Source organism: Cotesia typhae, unplaced genomic scaffold (genome assembly GCF_013202065.1).
Source record: "Cotesia typhae breed Kobodo isofemale line unplaced genomic scaffold, CoteBio_Ctyphae contig_119, whole genome shotgun sequence".
NCBI lineage: Eukaryota > Metazoa > Arthropoda > Insecta > Hymenoptera > Braconidae > Cotesia > Cotesia typhae.
Genome location: NW_027423712.1, coordinates 3,016,025 through 3,036,743, shown reverse-complemented (window position 1 = coordinate 3,036,743; position 20,719 = coordinate 3,016,025). Strand labels below are relative to the sequence as shown.

Here is a 20,719-nt window from a genome sequence, read left to right as displayed (position 1 = left end):
CTTATCCCTCCGATAACTTCCCTCATCCTTTACTTTGTAGCCTTTCTTCCTATTTCATACCGATTCTGTCTTTATCGACTCTGTCACTCGAATTTCAAATCCAGATCTCTAATAATTTAACAATATATATTATAAAAAATATAAACACTCATCATCATCATCAAAAAGTAACTAACACTCAAATCAAAGTTTTATTTTACCCAAAAATTTTTTTTTCCGTATTATATTCTCAACGCTGACGCATCGTGGGCGTAATTTGCCTGGTCTTGTCTGACCGGTGATCACTGGCATATAAGTATATATTATATATATATAGGGTTGGACTTAATAAAAGCAGATGCTCTTTGAACATATCAGCTGTCTTCTATACATTCACTTCCATATAGTTTTGTTGTAAAATAAAAATATCACATCGACAGTGATTCGATGACTCACTTTTGTTTATTAGTCATTAAAATTTTTGTAGTAATAATTTATTTCAACTGACCAGCTGGATTTGTTTTCAAACTAAATAATCATTATTATTGTTATTAATATTATAATTAATGTCATTGCAATGGTCTTATTTTGAATTTGTGCCTTTTCAAGATTTCATATCATTCTCACCGATAATCAATTTTCGATGATAAGTATTTAGGCTGCATTCGAAAATTCTCTATCTCTAGATACATAATTAAGAAATGACCTTGTATCTTAAGAACTATTGACATTTTTAAAAATATAAGTCCATCCTGATGTTACACTCATCAAGACCTTTCATTCAAGGACCAACATCATTTTTTCATATATTTATATATGTCATATATATGTATATATGAAAAATATATCAAAATGCATGTGGGTACTCAAATGAAAGCTCTTGATGAATGTAACATCGGGATGAGCTTATATCTTTAAAAACATCAGTAGCTAAAAACGTACAGTGCAATTTAACAAAAGTCATTATTTAATAAAGCAAAATTTTATTTATTTATAGCTCACAAGTCACGGCAGTCACATAGTGACTGCAAGGTTGCTAGTATATTATTATTAAATTTTTTATTTATAATTGAATATTTAAATATCAACATGGACATGTGATAGTTATTTTTTGATAACTTCTAAAGTACATCGGTTGATGACCTAATTCTTAGACATCGTAAGCCATAAAACCAAAGACATTAATTTTTTTACTACGACTAATTCATGATCGAACATAAATTATAATTTACAATTATTGAAAATTAAATAATTTAAAAATAAGCTTTTAATATATTAAGTTTGTGAAAAAATTATTTTAAAAATTTTTTTATGATTTTCTTTTTAATTATATTGAAAAAAAATTTTTTTAATATATATAATTTATAATAAATAACAGAAACAAACAAGCGGTGAAAATAATTCGAAAGATGCAAAGTTTGTTATAGAAAATGTAGGAGCACAACCAACTATTTGATCAGGCGTCGCAATATTCAAGGGGATCGTGTGCCAGAATACATCCCGGGTGTTGATATTCCCAGTCCTTTATAACAATCGGACTTTCTCCTTGAACACTTTTGGCAAACTATTATCCAGATTAAACCTGGGACTGACACCGAGCGCTTCATCATGTTCTTGTCCGTCATTTTGATCAGCACCCGGCGACCTGCAGGGAGCGTGTAAAATAGCTTGTAAACTCGAACATAAGCGCAAAATTTGAAAAAGTGTTTATTTACTTGGTCTGGTGTCATGTCCATGCCGCGTGATGTGATTTAAACAATGGATTATTATTTAATAGACACAGAGACATAATCTGGAGTCTAGAGCTCTATTCCGAATTTATCCATTTGTATTCAATCGATTGCTTTATTTACAATCCGGAGTGCAAACTCACGTTTATGGTGTACAGTCACCCCTAAATCTCTCATCCTCGTATACAGTTCGGAAACGCAACCCCATCCAGCTTCCTATATATAGTGGCTATATATAGATTAGTAGTGAGCACTCGTAGCGGCAGTAAGGTCGTCTGTTTGGGCCGTTTCGCCACCCCAAATCCCGTCGTGAATGCATTACGCGTCAACGAACGCGGAGTAGCAATATCCTGAGCCAGTTTCTCTCCTCTATGGCCTAGCGCACCGACAAGAGCTGTGAAATAGACGGATCAAGATAGATATATATATGTTGTAAGAGTATTCGAAAATAGATGAGTTATTCGGGCTACATCGAGTTATAGCCAAGGGATTATAATACATTACCAATTCGACGAGGTATTCTAGTTCGTAACACCTTCGAATATCCTGCTTTGTGGTAATGGTCCAATGTGGAAAAATTTTTCAGTCGGATAATCTCCTCAGACTATACGCTTTGCTTTCTACTCTGGATTCGTGTAGAATTTTGTCAATTCAGAAACACTTTTTCTATTATATTTTTGGTAAAAAAATTTTGGAACATTCTAATTTGCAAATAAGATCTAAAATAAAAATAATTTTATTGTAAATTACTAGCAACCTTGTTGTCACTATGTAACTGTCGTGACTTGTCAACTATAAATAAATAAAATTTGGCTTTATTAAATAATGACTTTTGTTAAATTCCATTGTACTTTCTTAAATATTGAAGTTTTTCAAGATATAAGCTCATCCCGATGTAACACTCATCAAGAGCTTTCATTTAAGTACCCACATGCATTTTTATATATTTTTCATATATACATATATATAATATATATAAATATATAAAATATTGACGTGAGTACTCAAATGAAAGGTCTTGATGAGTGTAACATCGGAATGAGCTTATATCTTTAAAAATGTCAATAGTTCTTAAGATACAAGGTCATTTCTTAATTATTTATCTAGAGATAGAGAATTTTCGAATGCAGCCTAAATACTTATCATCGAAAATTGATTATCGGTGAGAATAATATGAAATCTTCAAAAGGCACAAATTCAAATCAAGACCTTTGCAATGACACTAAATTTCACTAAAAAAAAAAATCGATTTTATCACATGGCTATCCTGGAGATAAAATTTTTCTTATTCTCTTAATAATATAAATAATTAAAAAAGGATTTTTTAATTATTTAAAAAATTAACTTACCGGTTTTTAAAAATTTCTTACATTGTTTTAGATTGCAATTGTGCTAATTAGCTAATAGCAAAGTTGTCTCGACGAAATTTAAAACTGAAAATTAAACTATGAAAATTTATTCCCATTGTCTTTTCCAGAGCTGATGTATTGTAAGAAAATACGGAATAATGCGAACGAAGGAAGAAGTAGGTAAGAAAAAAAACTTGGGGAAGCTAGGGGACACTTGTCAGTGTCGCAAACTGTAGGGCTCGAGAAAGAGGAGACTGTAAATATTGTAACAAGTGTGGCTCAGCCGGATAGAAGCATGCTTGTGACGATGTCCTTCTTGCCCCCCTTATCTTCTTTAATCGATAGTCCTTGTTAATTTCACAATTGGAGTTGTCATTCACTATATTGTACAAGGAATATATTCTTCGTTATATAAGTTAAAATTTTTCTAACCATTCTTCAAGCTAGTGAAAATTGTGCAAGAGTAATAAATCTTATCTCTTAATAATCTATTTAATTTTTTTAAAATAAAGATTATGATATCAAATGTAAACTACTTTCTCCATTATCAACAGTATTATTAGTTTTTCGTTTAGGACTTAAAAAAAATAGCACAAATACTTTTGGGAACTTGAATCTAACTCAAATATTTGGTAAAAAATAAAATTTCAGCAAAGTGTTGACGTTAGTTTTATAAGTCTTGATAAGTAATACTTATCTCGTGTGTGTAATGTATAAGAAGAAATACTTAAAATGTCAAATTGTAATTCTATACGTTTGAAAAATCAGGCTAAGACGGTCTTAGTGGGACATCGGATATCTCCAAGGTCAGAGTCAGAATGTCACTGAGGTTTAAAGTATAACACAAAAAATAGTTGTTCTTCTTTTTAAATTATCTTTACTTTATAGTATCTAATATTAATCTTATGATAAATTCCAGATCGATCTGGTGATTTGAAAAAATTTTTCTTTTTTTGGTTAATCAAGAATTCCGGAAGAAAATAAATGAAAAAGTCTGCATCTCATCGGCCTGAGATTGCGATCTATCATTGAATGTTTGCGGGACCCCAAGTAAATATATTGAATTTATTTATTACTCCGGTCCGCCGTCATGGATCGTTCTCTGACGTACAGTATACTGAGTATAAGTATAAGTATAAGTATAAATCCAAAGTGTAGGATGTCAGAGAGAGTGGGGTGGACTGGCAATCACAACCCCGGACCACCATTAGCTAACCATATGATTATTTCATAGTGCCCCCAGTGTTGTAGGGGCACCCCCGGGTTCTTACGCTAGCTATCGTGGGGTGCATATCTTTGCGCTTCGTGGGCACAAATAGTGACTACACTAGTACAACTATCATTTTATTTCATTTCATTAATTTAGGATCTCCCTTTCTCACTTACTCTATTATCATCTTCATTTTATTGTCACGCTTATGTAACATAGATACAGCAGACGAGGACGAAGCCGTGACTTTGCTCCAATTCAAGCATAATAATTTGGAAGTAGACCAGTGGAAACATTGAAATGACGACCTGTCACTGGTCATACCGGCGTCACGGATTTCCGACTGCCTGATTGATTATAACCTAATGAATAAAAAATATTTATATATATCAAAGTCATTCACAATATTAAAAGATTATAAAAGGTAAACCCTAATACCAATATTAATACTTTTATACTTAATCTAAATCCACTGATTAAAAAAAATTAATTTTAATATTATATTATTATGAAATATTTCTTCTTTGATGAATTTTTTAATTTTAATTTTGTTTTATTATGAACTAGCAACCTTGCAGTCACTATATGACTGCCGTGACTTGTCAACTATAAATAATCAAAAATTTTGCTTCATTAAATAATGAATTTTGTTAAATTGCACTTTACTTTCATAATTATTGACGTTTTTCAAGATATAAACTCATCCCGATGTTACATTCATCAAGAACTTTCATTTGAGTACCCACATGCATTTTCATATATTTTTCATATATACATATATGTAGTATCAGAAATACTGGATAGGATATTGATGTTGTTAATATCTAAAAAGGATATCACAGGTCAGATAATTTAAGTGTTGTGTTTATTAGGAAATAATACAGAGGTCTTTCTACAATGAATAGTTCTTCAGGACTGTCTTCTCAAGTCCTTTTTCTTAATTACTCTATCTACTACTTGGGCCTCTCATCCCACTCAGTCATACTTTTACAATACGCAAAACTAACTTAAACTTATAGTTCCCACGCCTTTCCAAAATACTTTTAAAATTCACTCTCACACTTTTACTTACAACAATCTTACCTATCTGTCAAAACATCTGCAAACAGCATGTTCGACGTACTTACTTAAATCTTATAATTTACGATATCCTAAACCCTTGGTTACAAAAGTGAAAACTCTACACTGATCATAAAACTAAAAAAAATAATTTACAGTCTAATTTTACAACTCTACATATATATAACATATATAAATATATGAAAAATTGATGTGGGTACTTAAATGAAAGGTCTTGATGAGTGTAACATCAGGATGAGCTTATATCTTTGAAAATATCAATAGTTCTCAAGATACAAGGTCATTTCTTAACTATGTATCTAGAGACAGAGAATTTTGAATGCAGTCTATAAATACTTATCATAAATTGACTATCGGTGAGAATGATATGAAACCTTGAAAAGGTATAAATTCAAGTCAAGACCTTTGCAATGTCACTCATTTTCACTAAAAACCGATTTTATCATATGGTTATCCTGGAGACAAAATTTTTCTTATTCTTTTAATATTATAGATTATTTTAGAAGACGAACCTTCTACTGACACGTGGCACTTGATTATGATTAAACTGTAGTTTATCGAGTGTCGGATATCGAGAGCTGGATCACCATTAACACTCGGGACAATTGATACTAGGATTATAGTATTCGACAAATTCTCTAATAAAATGCACTGCAGTGTGTTGCCTGGATTAACATCTCTTCTGATTATTTCTTGCTGTATCTCCCTAAAATTTGTGTACCAAGATTAATTTATTCTCTGTTATGTAATATATAAATACATATACATACATATTACTATCGATGACGAGCAGAGGCGGTATAATATAACATATAACATGAATAATATTTCAAAGTAAGCAATAATATATCCTTGTAGGGGAAAAGAGTAAGAAGAATTGTTTATACATGTGTATATATGTGGTGTGTATACAACTGTATGCATTGTCATTCATCGTAATATCTATAATAGTAATATTCCAGCCGGCCGACTCGATTCGTAATGCTGATGTATTGATAGGGTCACTTGGGTGTATCAATGTCCCTTTGAGATTTGCGTTTCTAAATCCGATTCGATAATTCTATGGTATTATTGTTGTTATCAGTTATTTTTTTTTGGGTTATTAAACCCATATTTTGCCAACGGATTTGTATCATGGTTTTTTATTAAGTCTTTGTTATTATTTTGAGTTCTAATTTATTGCAAAAATTAAGAGAAAAAATTTATTTTTTAAAAAATTGCCAAGGTGGTGACAAGAAATTAATTTGTTGAAAATTTTTAACTTTTTTTCTGAACTAAAGAAATAAAAATTTTTTTACAGTAACTTTATTGTTGAAAAAAAAAGTATTTTTGATGAGGAAAAAAAAAACAATTTTTATCCCAAATTTATAAAACTTTTTTTCAACAAGAAAAATACTGTGAAAAAAATATTTATTTCTTCAACGAAGAAATAAAATTTTTAACAAATTAATTTCTTATTACAACATTGCTCATTTTTTTCAAAATAATTTTTTTTTCTCAGAGCATAATGCTAAAAATTTAAAAATATATTAATTAATTTATATATTGCTTCTTTAAATTTTTATTTTGCATGGAAAAAATTCATCAAATTTATATATTTATTTTATTTTTTAGATAATCACTTCGATCAACTTCAAAGAAGAAATATATATATTCGGGTGTGCCAAAATGTAATTTCCGTGAAGAACCTTTTAAAATTGGAATTTTGAATTCCGCTTTCAATAGCAGCTGTGTTTAGGCATTTCCTGAAATATTTCGGGGTAAGAGAATTTATTTGATTTTCACAGAATTTTTAACAGGAGATTCAATTTGGCACTTCTGGCCAAATTTTGAATTTTCAGCGGAAATGCCCAAACTAAGCTCCTGTTAAAAAATTCTATGAAAATCAAATTTATCGTCTCACCTCAAAATATCTCAGGAAATGCCCAAACACATCCCCTGTTAAAAGCGGAACTCAAAATTCCAATTTTAAAAGGTTCTTAACGGAAATTACATTTTGGCACACCCTAATATATATATATATATATATATATATATATATATATATATATATATATATATATATATATATATATATATAAGTCAATTAGTTGAGAAATGGTGTATAAAACTTTAAAAATAATGGAAAACGCTATTTTTACAATTCTCTCCAAAAAACTTAAAAATGGAAATACTTAACCTATTTCTGTAATTATCTTCTTAACGTTACAAGATTTAATAGTTATTTAAAGCAAGCTGCTATAAAATAGATATTAATTATAAAAATCAAATATTCTTCTTGAATTTTTAATGATCAAATCAGTGAAAGAGTTTCTAAAAGAACTGTCATATCCTAAAAGCAATATTCCAACGTTAAAAAAAAAAAAAAAAAATTAAATCTAAACAAAAATTGTTTAATATAAAAATATGAGGACTAAAATCCTAGGATCGCTTACCTCATCTCGTAGCTGATTAGACGCGACAGTTGGTCGCGTCGTTGCACTTGCGATAGGGTGTGTATTATATATATTTTCTATTCTTCTTCCATAGATCGAGGCGAGAGTACGTCGCGCGGCATTTCACGGGGGTCTGTACTCAACTCTCCATACACTAGTATGTAATCTGTTGTCCTTGCCACTGATGTATATGTATATGTACATCGATATATATATATATATATATATATATATATATATATATATATATATTAGCAGCGCTTGGTTGCCGTATGTGCTGCATAGGATAAAAAGAGATGCTGGGCGATAATACTTACTGACAGGCCGGTCTTGGTCCCCTTGAGTTCTCCATTGGGGTCGTCCGACCCCGAACCTCCACTCGAAGGTTCAGGGTTCGTAGACGAGACGATTATCGCGTCCCGTTAGAATTATTTTAGCAAGAGTGAAACAGAAAATGATAAGTTTCGGAAGGGGCTCGGAAGAAGAAAAACATACACACAATTCAGCGTACCTAGTTACCCAGGATCCTAGAATGAGCAACTAAACTCGAAATATTGAGTCGAGTGTGTTGCAAGAGCGAGAGAGAAGTTAAACATGGCAGGGGTTGCAAAGCTCTACACAGAATTACCCACTGATGTTATAATCCTCTCGTGTTACGCCGTCACACATGCTTCGTTGTAAGCAATAGTATTTTTTGTCCATCTCACCCTCTTATGCTTTACTTGTCTTCTTTATACTACTGTATACTCTGCTCATTCAATTTCAATCAACCATCACTGGCGACACTTGTCAGCCAGATAATCATCCTCTATCTAAAAATCATATCAAAAGTCATTCACATTTACACTTGAATTAATTATTAACAAACCTCTATGTTGATTTTATTTTATATATTTTATTTACTTAATGCTTGCAGATTCCTGGTAACTGGAGGCCTGGTGGACCGCGTGACTCGTCACAACCGGGCGCTCATTGAAACTGATTACCTGCTGGAGCAAGAACACGAATCTCCGCTCCTCCTGGCATCTTATGACCTTCTGCGTCGGCTTACTTGTCACCTGAAACGTGTCAATAATCATGATAGCAATAATTATAATGTAAATCATGAGTCTGAGCAAACTAGTGCAGAATCTCACCTGTTGGGATGTCTCGAGTCAACTGAAGCCGCCGGAGCTATTGGGTGTCTTTACGCAACGTTTGCTTTGGCTCATCAGAAATGTACTTCACCCACACCTGGACAAACTGGCTCATCCTCCTCTTCTGCGAAACTCATGGCTTTGCGGACTCTCAAATTGTTGAAGTCTATTGGTCAAGTGGATCTACTAACTCTTCAGGTATAAATCAATATTATAAGACTACATATTTTTGGATATTTCGTTATAAATCAACTATTTTTAAACTACCTTTGATTTTTCAGTGGGTTTAAAATAGTCTTTGTGATTTTTATTTCCGCTTTATGATTATTTCATGAAAATTTATTTCTTCTTTGCAAAGTATTTTTTTTGGGAAGAAATTTTTTTAAAAATTCATCAACATTAATTTAAGTTGAAAAAATAAAGCTTTAAAAATTTCGAGTTAATATGGAATATCTCAAAGATATGTTTAAATAATTTATTTATTTATTTATACGCCAATCAGAATTATACATTTATTAACTAATATTTTATACTTTAAATTATAAATAATTATTTTTAATGTAATTATTACATTAAATTATAAATTGTTAACATATATATAAGTATGTATATAATAATATTGCACAGAAAAAAAAAATTAACTTGAATCAAATAAATAATTATGACAAATTTCATCTTCTTAATTTGAGTAAAAAAATTCTTAAACTAAGAAATTTTTCTTGGCTTAAACAAATTTTACTTGATTCAAGAATTTTTCTCTTCAATCAAGTTAATTTTTTTTCACATAAATGATTTAAAAAGATTGAATAAAACAATCTAACTGATATGACTTGACTAGAAAAAGCAAGCAAACTCAGAAGTAATAAGATCAAGTATTTAGGGTCGTAGGCAGTAACCCTTTTATTTAGATCTCAATTGGCTCTGGACTGAGAGTCCATATTGTGTAGATCATTGAAAGCCAAACTAAAGCCCTCATCCTCTGGGTGGATAATTTTTCTACGACAAAAATGTATTATACTTAGTGAATTATTTATATACATTAGTGTACTTGATACACCCATAAAGGTAGTCCATCAAAAAATAATCAATCGTCTACTCCCTTGGGCATATTGAGTCGCGCCTACTGATATATATTTTTTTTTGGCATTAGCCATTTACGAACCCACGGGGTTTCCGAAAGAAAACGAGCGAGAGGGAGAAGAATTGAGTGTACGATAGAGACATTATCCCAGCAGGAGACGTCAAGCATATCAACATCACCAGGGAGAAATTCAGTATCCCAATATACTTTAGTGGTAGCAGCATTATTGCTTGACAGCCGGGTAGGTTGTGGCGATCAAACCACGAATTAAATCTGAACTGAAGCAGTAGCACACCTCGCGCCCACCGTATGTACACACCAGCTAAAAATAAAGTATGTACCCTAAAGTATTATTTAGTACAGAGTACAGAGTGGGTTAGTTTACTCTTTACAGGAACAAGAGCGAGCTAGGAAGTTTTACAGACATCTAGCGTACTTGGACCCCTTGTTTCCCGACGGGATGCCCCCTGTTGTTGTCCCGCGGGAGATCACTCGATTATCCCTCGTTGAGGCCGGCTGCCGCAAGAAAATTCGATTGCTGAAAGACCACCTTTATTATCTATTCTTTCTGCTGTCTTATTTAATATGACACACACGCCTTCTATTGGCTTGTTAATTATTAAAACAAATTTATTTTACCCAGAAAAAAATCTTGTTTGAATAGATTGATTTTTTTATAAAATAAATTTGTTAAACAAAACTTATGAATGAATTAAAAATTTTTCTAATTATTTAATTAGTAAGCTTATATATCTTTAAAAATGTCAATAGTTAAAAAAGTACAGTGCAATTAAACAAAAGTCATTATTTAATAAAGTAAAATGATAAGAAATTTTTTTTATTTATTTCAACTACAGCTTAATAAAAAAAAATTTTTTTAAAATAGTAAACTTTGTTAAATTAAAAAAAAAATGGATAAAATAAAATAAACCATTTTTTTTAATTATTAAAATAAAAACTCTATAGTAATTAAATAATTAAATTTTACTCATTTTTAAATCAATTTTCTGACATGCATTTCATTTAATTGATAATCTTAATACTTTAATAATCCGAAAAAAAAAATTGTAACAATAATTATTAATAAATAAAAATTGTATAATTTTTTTTCTGAGTATTACAAAAAACTGAACTTTTTTTGTCGTGTACCAATTTTCATATAAATGCTAATAAAAGCCATAACAATAACAATGATAATAATAAAAGTTGAGTACAATAACGGTTATGTTAAGTGTTCAGTAAAGCCACAAGTTCTTAAACTTTAGCGGGTTATTTATTATGTATTAAAACCACAAATGGTGGTTGTACTTGTTGCAGAAATTGCTGGGAGCTGAGGGTACTAGTTTGCAGTGGCGGTTAATAGCGAGCCACCTGATCACCAAGTTTCTGAGGGAGGAACCTCTTGAAGAAATAAAGGACACTTGTGCGGCCACCCAGAGCTCACCAACGGCAGTCCTGATTCTTACCGAGCTGTTTACTGTTCTCGGTTACTTTGCCGTCAATAATATCGATAATCAGGTATGTAGAAATTTCGATCTGAAAAAATATTCATCATTAACTATTATCACAAATATGTTCGACAATAAAACTCCCAGAATCTTTTTTAGTATTTTAAGTATAAAAAACAATAAAATAAAACTAAAGACTAACATCTACAGGCTTAGCAACAGCGTAACACACGGTAATTATAATCTAAAAGCTACGGTATACGGAGATGAGTCAAGGTTCCAAGTAGTAAATTTTTTTTTTAGCTGATAACGCAGGTATTGCTGGAATGTCCGTGTCTTGGCCTTGTTGATGCTTCACGGTAGCGATAGGACCTAGGATACATCAATTCGTCCCAGTTATCTTGGCTCCAGGTCCACAGTTTTGATTATAAAGACGCCACTACAATTCTACAAATATAATAATTTTATTTTTTTTATACGATCAGTTTTTTATGAAGGAAAAAAAAATTATTTACTTGATTCAAATTAATTTTTTTTTTTTCAGTGTATAATTTAAGGGGGATAACCACTGTGAAATTAAAAAAAAAAATTTAATTCAAAGTTTATACATTAAAAAATATGTATCTAGAGTTTTATATGAAAATACTGAATATTTTTCGAGTTATAGTCATTTTTGTAACCGCGTGTTAAATGACCATTACACGTGCGGCGCTCCAACGAAAATTACTTGTTTTGAACTGGTGGGATCTGTAATTTGCATAAATATGAACCGAGTTTTTTTTTCCGTATTCGTCTATTCAGTAGCTATAGTTGCGGATAGGAGATTTTGAAAATTTTTATTTTTAAGATTTTTTAGGGCTGTTTGAATCCAAAAAAATAAGAAAAAAAAACGAAAAAATTTTTAATATGTCGCGATTTTGTTTTAAATCCAAATTTTCAAAATCCCCTACGTGGAACATTAACCACTTGCATGTAGATTACAATGCAGATTAATTTTTTTATATTAGATAATCCGTTTTTGAGTTAGAAATCCCACCGTGGTGAGGGAAATTTTTTTAGAGTTCCACAAAAATGCTTATAAGTTTGTTACAGCATGATATTTTTAATCAAAATTCAAGAGAATATTCTTTAATGTATATTTTATAAAAGAAAAAAAATCCGATCCCCAAATTCCTTTATTATCCCAGTCAAAAAAATTCCCGAAAATCACCGATTTTTTCGATCCTCACAGTGGCTCTCCCCCTTAACTTTGTCACTTTTTGAATAAAAAATTAGTAAAAAAAGAAATTAAGCTTAAAAAAAATAAAAACCCAATGATCTTACTTTTGCCGACAAATTAGTGGCTCGTGGAGAGGCTGAAGGTCTTTGGAAGTGATTGTTGATGGTTCGTAAATCACCGTGTAAGTGAGATGATAGTACGATGAGGTAAAAGTAACATAAGTGAAAAGGATGCCAGACAAGAGTGTGGAAAGAGCCCACTTAAGAGGATGAGAGACGAATGCGTTGACGTGGAACGATGCACTCAGCATGTATTTCGACGCGTGCCGGGTCACAAATGCCTAGAATGTACGTAGAATGTATAGATATATATAAGTCGCGCGGATGATGGCTGTAAGAACCACCACCGACGAGGAATGGTAAAAAGCTTTATGTTACTATACGTCTTACGTCTAATATAATATATATATATATATATATATAATATCTTAACGGCATTTGGTCGCGCATATTGATGGGAGGTCCGTTGAGTGTGTTGTGTCTAACAGCTTCTCTGCACTCATTCGTTCTTTCTTCGTCATCCGTATTACATACTATGTCTATAGATACCTATAAAATATATAATAATGTCTCATATGCTTTTACTTATAAATCTATCTACACATATACACACAAATACATATCTATCCATACTTTACTGACACATACCGCATATAATACTAAAACTCCATATAATAATTTTGGTCTTTTACTCTTTGCCGATATATATGACTCGTAGACGCTCGACCCTAAAACCTGGACCATAGACGCCTCCGAACTCTGGTATTACATATATATATATATATATATATATATATATATATATATATATATATATATATATATATATATATATATATATATATATATATATATATATATATATATATATATATATATATATATATATATATAGATAGCACTAGCATTGCTTCTATCTTGTTCTTAAAGTTCCGATTCGATGGCAATTGCGAGACACACTTTCCGGGTACTTCCCGGGTGGTGCATTTATGACATTAAAGTTACCAGTCACTTGATAATTTTTTAATTTTATTTAACAAACAAATTTGTTCCGAAAAATTATTTTTAAAAAATTGCATTTTCAATTTTTTTAAATTTCTACATGTCAACTTTTTTTTTTACCATAATTCATTTGTCAACAAAAGTTCTAAAAATGATTAAATATCTGTTAAATTAATTTTCATAATATTTTTTTAAGATTGTACTTGAAGTTTTTAAAATTTTTTACAAATGAAAAATTTTTTTGTAATAATTTTTTCAATAAAAAAATTCTTAAAATTTTTAGATGTCGGCTAACTTAATTTTCATATTTTTTTTTGCCATAATTTATTTTTTACAAAAATTATCAAATATCGGCTAAATAAATTCTCGTGAAAATTAAGTTAGCCGACATCTAAAAATTTTAAGAATTTTTTTTTTTGTTGGAAAAATTATTACACAAAAGTGAAAGAAAATTTTCATTTTCTTTAATTTTCATTGTAAAAAACTTGAAAAATTATAAGTGCAATTTTTTTTAAATATTTTTTTAGTTCTAATTTAATAAATTAAAAATAATCAAAAAATTAAAAACGTCGGCTAACTTTATTATTTATTAAATTTTCATGGTGTATTTTGTAACAAAAAAAATGACACGTAGGAATTTGAGGAAGAAAAAAAAATGCTATTTTTTAAAAACAATTTTTTGGAAAAAAAAATGTGGTTGTTAAAAAAAATTAAAGAATTGTCAAGTGACAGCTAACTTAAATATTATTGGTGCATTACTTACGAGACCCAAATAAGGGTTTAGTGCGTACAATGTACATCTTTAGGTTATGTTATTGTACTGGCATGGCGCCTGCTACTGCTCTGGTGTGTTGTATGTGTTTGGAGTGAGCCGAGAGATAAATAAGGAACGGCTGTCACGAGGAAGAGCTCTGGAAAAAAAAAAAAAATAAATAAAATAAAATATAAAGTGAAAAATAAAAAAACAGAGACATTTTAAAAACGAGATTAATTTGAGATGATTCATTGAAGAGTATTTTTATAATTTTTTTTATTTTTTTCCTAAATCTTATTCCACGGTAAATTTAAAGAGTTGATTATTTTTATACTTTACTTGTTCGTCGTATATTATTATTTTTTATTTTATTTTATAATGTATTAAGAATTTTGTTTTTCTTTTCAGAGTTTTTTTAAATGCAACGAGGGTTACAGATCGTGGATTTGTTTAGGCGATGAATTCGTGAATTGTTTTCATTAATTATACACATGTAGGAGATGAGTCGGATTGACATTTGCATACAGACGAGTTTTTTGGAGGTTATAAACAAAGGCTTACCACAGACTTCTTTGTTTTCTCAACGAACATCTTTTTGTTTTCTATTATACTTAATACTTATTCTTATTTTATCCAGTGTAGGTATATATTTATGTACTCACTTTTTGACACATCAATGACTGTTTTATTTCGCTATTCCATCAGTAATTACTGATATTATTATTTTATTGTTGTTAATAGTTAATCCAAAGGCGAACAATATGCGGGTATATTCAAATTCTTAATTATTTAGCGTTTACTGCAGGTGAATACAAGTAACTTCCTCTACACTTGTTTTAAACTGTCACAGGTGAATTTGTCTTTTTAGAATTAGCGTTTTTTACAAGTGTGTTATTGTTCTACTAAAGATATTTCCGTCTCACCTGGTTACCACCGTTTCTCACGGCTATTTGGCCAGTTTATTAATAAGTAATATTCTTGTTTATGATACATTATTCATAGTTTTTATTTTTTTTTTACTCTAAGCCTTTGTTATATATTTATTGTGTTAATAAAAAAAAAAAAAAAAAAGATATTTATTTTTTATCCTTGCTGCATATAAATAAAACAGAGACATTTATTTTTTGTGTTACAGTTAGTTCTTCAGACCGCTGGCGCCGGGTCTAGTGTTCTTCAACAACTTTGTACATTACCTTTTCCATTTTATGGTGATCCTAGACTAGCGCCGTTTACTCTTCCGACACTTCTTGCGGCGACACATAAAAATTCTGAAGCTACTGCCGTCCTTTCATGTGAAATGTCCTACCAGGTAATCACACTGCATTTATTATTAAAAATGTATTTTATATTTCACAGAGAGCAAAAATTGCTTCTATAATAATAATTATTTTTTTTATACATTGACAGAAGGATTTGTTTATATTTAACAAACTTTATTAATTGTTAATAAATGATTTCTTAACATCACAGGATTTAATAAATATTTTTTAACAGTTGACAAATATTTGTGACTGATATTATTTAATAAGAATATTTAAAAAAAAAAAGAACTTAATGTTTAATTCTTGCATTTTTTATTTTAGAAAAATAACTTTATTCTACTCATCCGTTTACTGTATAAATAAAGCCAACCTATTTATTAACGGTTAATGAATATTTGTTAACTTTTAACAAATATTTATTTAAGATAAAAAGCAAAAATAGCAATTTTCTTTTGACATTTTATAACCCTATATGTGGAATACATTATAATAATTCAATTCACTAAATAAATTAACGTTTTTAATACTTAAAAATCTTGAAGATAACAATGAGCTGTGACAGAATTTATTATTTTATAATAAACGTTATTGTAATGTAATATAATTAATCCAAATAATTTATAAAGGTGGTTTTTGTTTATAAGCAATCTTCGTAGTATGAACTGTTAATAAACATTTGTTAACTATTAATAAATAGTTATTAACTATCGATAAATGTACACAGAAGAAAAAAATTTCTTGACTGGAGAACAAAATTTTTCGTTAAAGAAAATTTTCGGGTACTTTAGGGAAGCAGTGCCACCCACTTTAGTTGAGATAAAAAATTTCTCACCTTAAGAAAATTTTTCTCTTGAATATTTGATACCCATTTCATACTATTTTGGCGTACAATTATACATATTGAATGAAAAAAAATCATTCAATATTATTTGATTTTCCCATTTGACATTTAATCAATAATAATATTTATAAAAATTTACCATCGAGATATTTAATTTTTTGGAGCAAGAGAGAAATTTTCTCAAGACAAGAAAATTTACTTCTGTCAAGAATTAAATTTTTTGGAGCAAGCGGCTGAATTTTCTCAAAACAAGATGATTTTCTTGACTTAAATAAATTTTCTTGGATCAATATACGTATTTCTTAAAGCAAGAGAATTAATTTTGTTGGAATAAGTGAAATTTCTCGAGTCAAAAAAAAATTTTTTTCTCGTTCAAGAAAATAATTAGGAAGAAAAATATTTTCTTGGCTCAATTGAACTTTTTTTCCGTGTACTTTGTTCCCAAATAGATGTTTATTGAATTTTAAAAAATTTTATTAAAATTTAATAAATTAAATAATTGTCTTAAAATAAATAAAATTATTAATAGTTAATAAATCCTTCTATCAGTGTACGGAAAATACTTAGAAAGAAATAATTAACTTTTAATAAAAACATACTTAATAATTAAATTTACAGCTTTTAGAAGAATATAGAGACTCGGAAGAAGGTAAACGACATCCTTTGATTCGCTTGATGAAGGAAACAAACTCTCCATAAGCTCCAACTCACCAGCAATTGTGGATTCTCTTTATCACACAATTATAAAATAATTCCAAATAGTTATTAGATTAGTAATTCTGGTTCTATATTGTTGATATTTTCTAAGTTACCTTTTCATTGTGATCTTTAATTTATTATTACAATTTTTTTTTTTTTTTTTTTTTGTTAAACTTTCACTGCTTTGACACTATATATTATTTATTACACGGCGAAAATGTTAAAGTTATATTTTTAATTATCATTATTATTTATTTAAAAGTAACTAACATGTTTTTTGTTGTAAGCAAAAAGCATTAAGTGCAATGTCCGGCCAATGCAATTGATAGTCTATTATTTATCAATTATACTTAAATAGAAAGGTACATTAGGTTGAATATTGAGTCTAATCATTGCGATAAGGTATAATTAATAAATAAATATAATAACTGATAATAATTAGCAGTAAAACAAGTTTACATAAATAAAAGTGTCATTGGTAGTTAGCTTGTTATGACGTTAATTTAATTGCGAGAAGATATTTTTGTAATTTATGAATCAATTATTAATATATGCATATACAAATGGTATTAAAATAATTAGCAATTAACTGTTTGATATATTTTATGAAATAATAACTGTCTAAACTATTATTAATTTTTTGCTATTGAAAATTAAAATTTAACAATTAACTTTTAATATTAATTATCAATAATAATTATTCTTAAGGGACTGCGACAGCTAAATAATTTAACTGTTTACATTTATATCTATATATGTGAGTAACATTATAAAATTTTTATTTTATCGCCTCTTACTTAAATTTTAATTTACAGCATGTGAATAATCTTATTATTTACATTTTAAAGTTTCACCACTCTCAGCGTAGCTTTGATTTAATGGTCTCAAGAACCAAATTGAAAATTACACATTTGCTAGTAAAGTTTATACACAAGACAACATAACATACACCCTACTTGGTACTCTTGTGAATTGCCACGTTTTTATCCACAACAAACTCAAACATATTAAATATATTATATACAGAAAAATACATTATAATATATTTATTCTAGTCTCCATTTTCCCTAAGGGTTTTTAAGAAATTGGAGAAGCTAGTCAGCGATGAAAATGAAAATTAAATGTACTGTCCGCAAAAAAAGTTTATGCTTAGTTATTTTCATTTCCTCATATATCCTAAGTTATTAAATTTAAAAATTCTAATTTATTTTACAACTGATATTTATTTTAAGAAAGTTTATTTAAAGAAAAATTTGTGGATCAAATGGATATTACCAGATTTATATAATTTGATGAATGTAAATTGATTTATTCAATTTCAGCCAATTGCTAATCTATATTATTGAGAGAATAAGAAGAATTTTGTCTCCAAGATAGTCATATGATAAAATCGGTTTTTTCACTAAAATTTAGTATCATTGCAAAGGTCTTAATTTGAATTTGTGCCTTTTCAAGATTTCATATCATTCTCGACGATAGTCAATTTATGATGATAAGTATTTAGACTGCATTCGAAAATTTTCTATCTCTAGATACATAATTAAGAAATTACCTTGTATCTTGAAAAGCTATTGACATTTCTAAAGATATAAGCTCACCCTAATATTACACTCATCGAGACCTTTCATTTGAGTACCCACATCATTTTTTTATATACTAGAATTCAAATTTGCGCGCGCAAGCGCGCGCATGAATTTAAGATTTGCATATATTTTTATGCTTTGATATATTTGACCAATCACGTTACGAAAAGTTTGATGCCACATACATTTCATCTCAATTTTATTATGGGATTTATATATGTATATATGAAAAATATATCAAAATGCATGTGGGTACTCAAATGAAAGCTCTTGATGAGTGTTACATCGGGATGAGCTTATATCTTGAAAAACTTCAATATTTAAGAAAGTACAATGGAATTTAACAAAAGTCATTATTTAATAAAGCCAAATTTTTGATTATTTATAGTTGACAACTCACGGCAGTCATATAGTGACTGCAAGGTTGCTAGTTGGAAAATAACCAAATAAGTATTTCTATTTCTACTTAGATAATAAAAAAATTTTCATTATTTCTTCCTTTATTCAATCAAAGTTTCGTTTTATTTTGAAAATTAATTTATAAATATTAATATTTTAAAATCTTTCAATACAATATCCATAAAATATATACACAACAATATCCATTAATATTTGTTTCATGTTTTAATAAAAATACACGGTGTATTAATCTATGTAGGTAGTGTTTTTGGTTATTATAAAAAAGCAAACATTATTGAAATCAATTTCATGAGTGAGTTCAACGGTGATAAAAACAAAAATGTGTAGCATTGAGTTACCTGGCGAGAAAGGCCAGTGATGATGGATTTTATACTCTCTATATATATAATATATATATATATATAAGTATGTATACATGTCTACATAAACGTGATACCGGACTCTGTCGATCGATGTTCATCCCCGTAAAAGGGTGGGTGGTACCGGGTGCCAGTGGACGCGAAGGCTGAAAAGTAACAGAGAAAGCAGAGACTGAAAGCGGAATTATCATTGAAGTAAAGAGAGATATAACAGTAAAGAGGAAGAAGAAAGTAATAAAGGGTACACTACACTAGTCGACGTTGTGTAATAAGCGTAATGGATATGGTATCCCTGCCGCGGGCATACTCATCAGTTGCTCGCACGAGCCTGATACTATGGCTGTTACAATTAACACGAGTTATAATTACGTGACTCGCTTATCAGCCAAAGGCTCGGTACCAATTATATCCTGGAATATGCATGTATAATTGAACGTTTTAAAAAATTATTTTTTTTTTTCAGATTCAGATCTAGAAGGGATAAAAATATTTGTAAAAAGTGGAAAATTAGAATAATTTCAAGGTAAAATTTAATCAAAACTGCATTAAGAAAAAAATTTTATTTTTAAAAAAAATGAGCAATGTTGTAATAAGAAATTAATTTGTTGAAAATTTTTTAGCTGAAGAAACAAAAATTTTTCTCACATGGTAACTTTTCTTTGTTAAAAAAAAGTTTTTCAGATTTGTTTATCTAAAATTTTTTTTTCCTTTTTTCCTAAATCTAGAAAACTTTTTTTTTAAAATAAAGTTACTGAAAGAAAAATTTTTATTTCTTCAGCTATGAAATAAAATTTTCAACAAATTAATTTATTTTTACAACATTGCTTTTTTGTTTAAGGTAAATTTTAAGTCTTTAGTGTAGCAACCTGTAGCTACTATGACTTTCAAGATTTAAGGATGATAAATAAGAAAACTTTGGTTTAACAATTTTTTGATATTTCTAATAACACTATACATTGTTTGGGTATTTTTTAAATAAATTTTAAAAATACCAGTTTTATCCCAGGATCAATTACAAATAATTTAATTGATAAATGTGACGGAACAAATTTATAGAACTACTAAACTATTAA

At 29.1% G+C, this 20,719-nt stretch overlaps 1 protein-coding gene across 3 annotated transcripts in view; it reads left to right on the top strand.

The window, feature by feature from the left end:
• The window catches only part of Ssp3 (short spindle 3), a 28,361-nt gene extending 9,936 nt beyond the window's left edge, over positions 1–18,425 (top strand). Inside the window, exons 7-10 of one of the 3 annotated variants that reach the window (XR_012479757.1) lie at positions 8,700–9,117; positions 11,318–11,518; positions 11,608–11,681; positions 11,752–12,667. Coding sequence is in view for 2 of the 3 variants with exons in the window: in XM_074247493.1 (XP_074103594.1) it covers positions 8,700–9,117; positions 11,318–11,518; positions 15,618–15,791; positions 17,204–17,284 (874 nt within the window). In the remaining variant the exon portion in view is untranslated. Of the gene's footprint in view, positions 1–3,186; positions 3,522–8,699; positions 9,118–11,317; positions 11,519–11,607; positions 11,682–11,751; positions 12,668–15,617; positions 15,792–17,203 lie in introns of those variants that run through there. The other 2 variants (XM_074247493.1, XM_074247504.1) reach the window with 2 other exon arrangements.
• Positions 18,426–20,719: the final 2,294 nt, after the last annotated feature.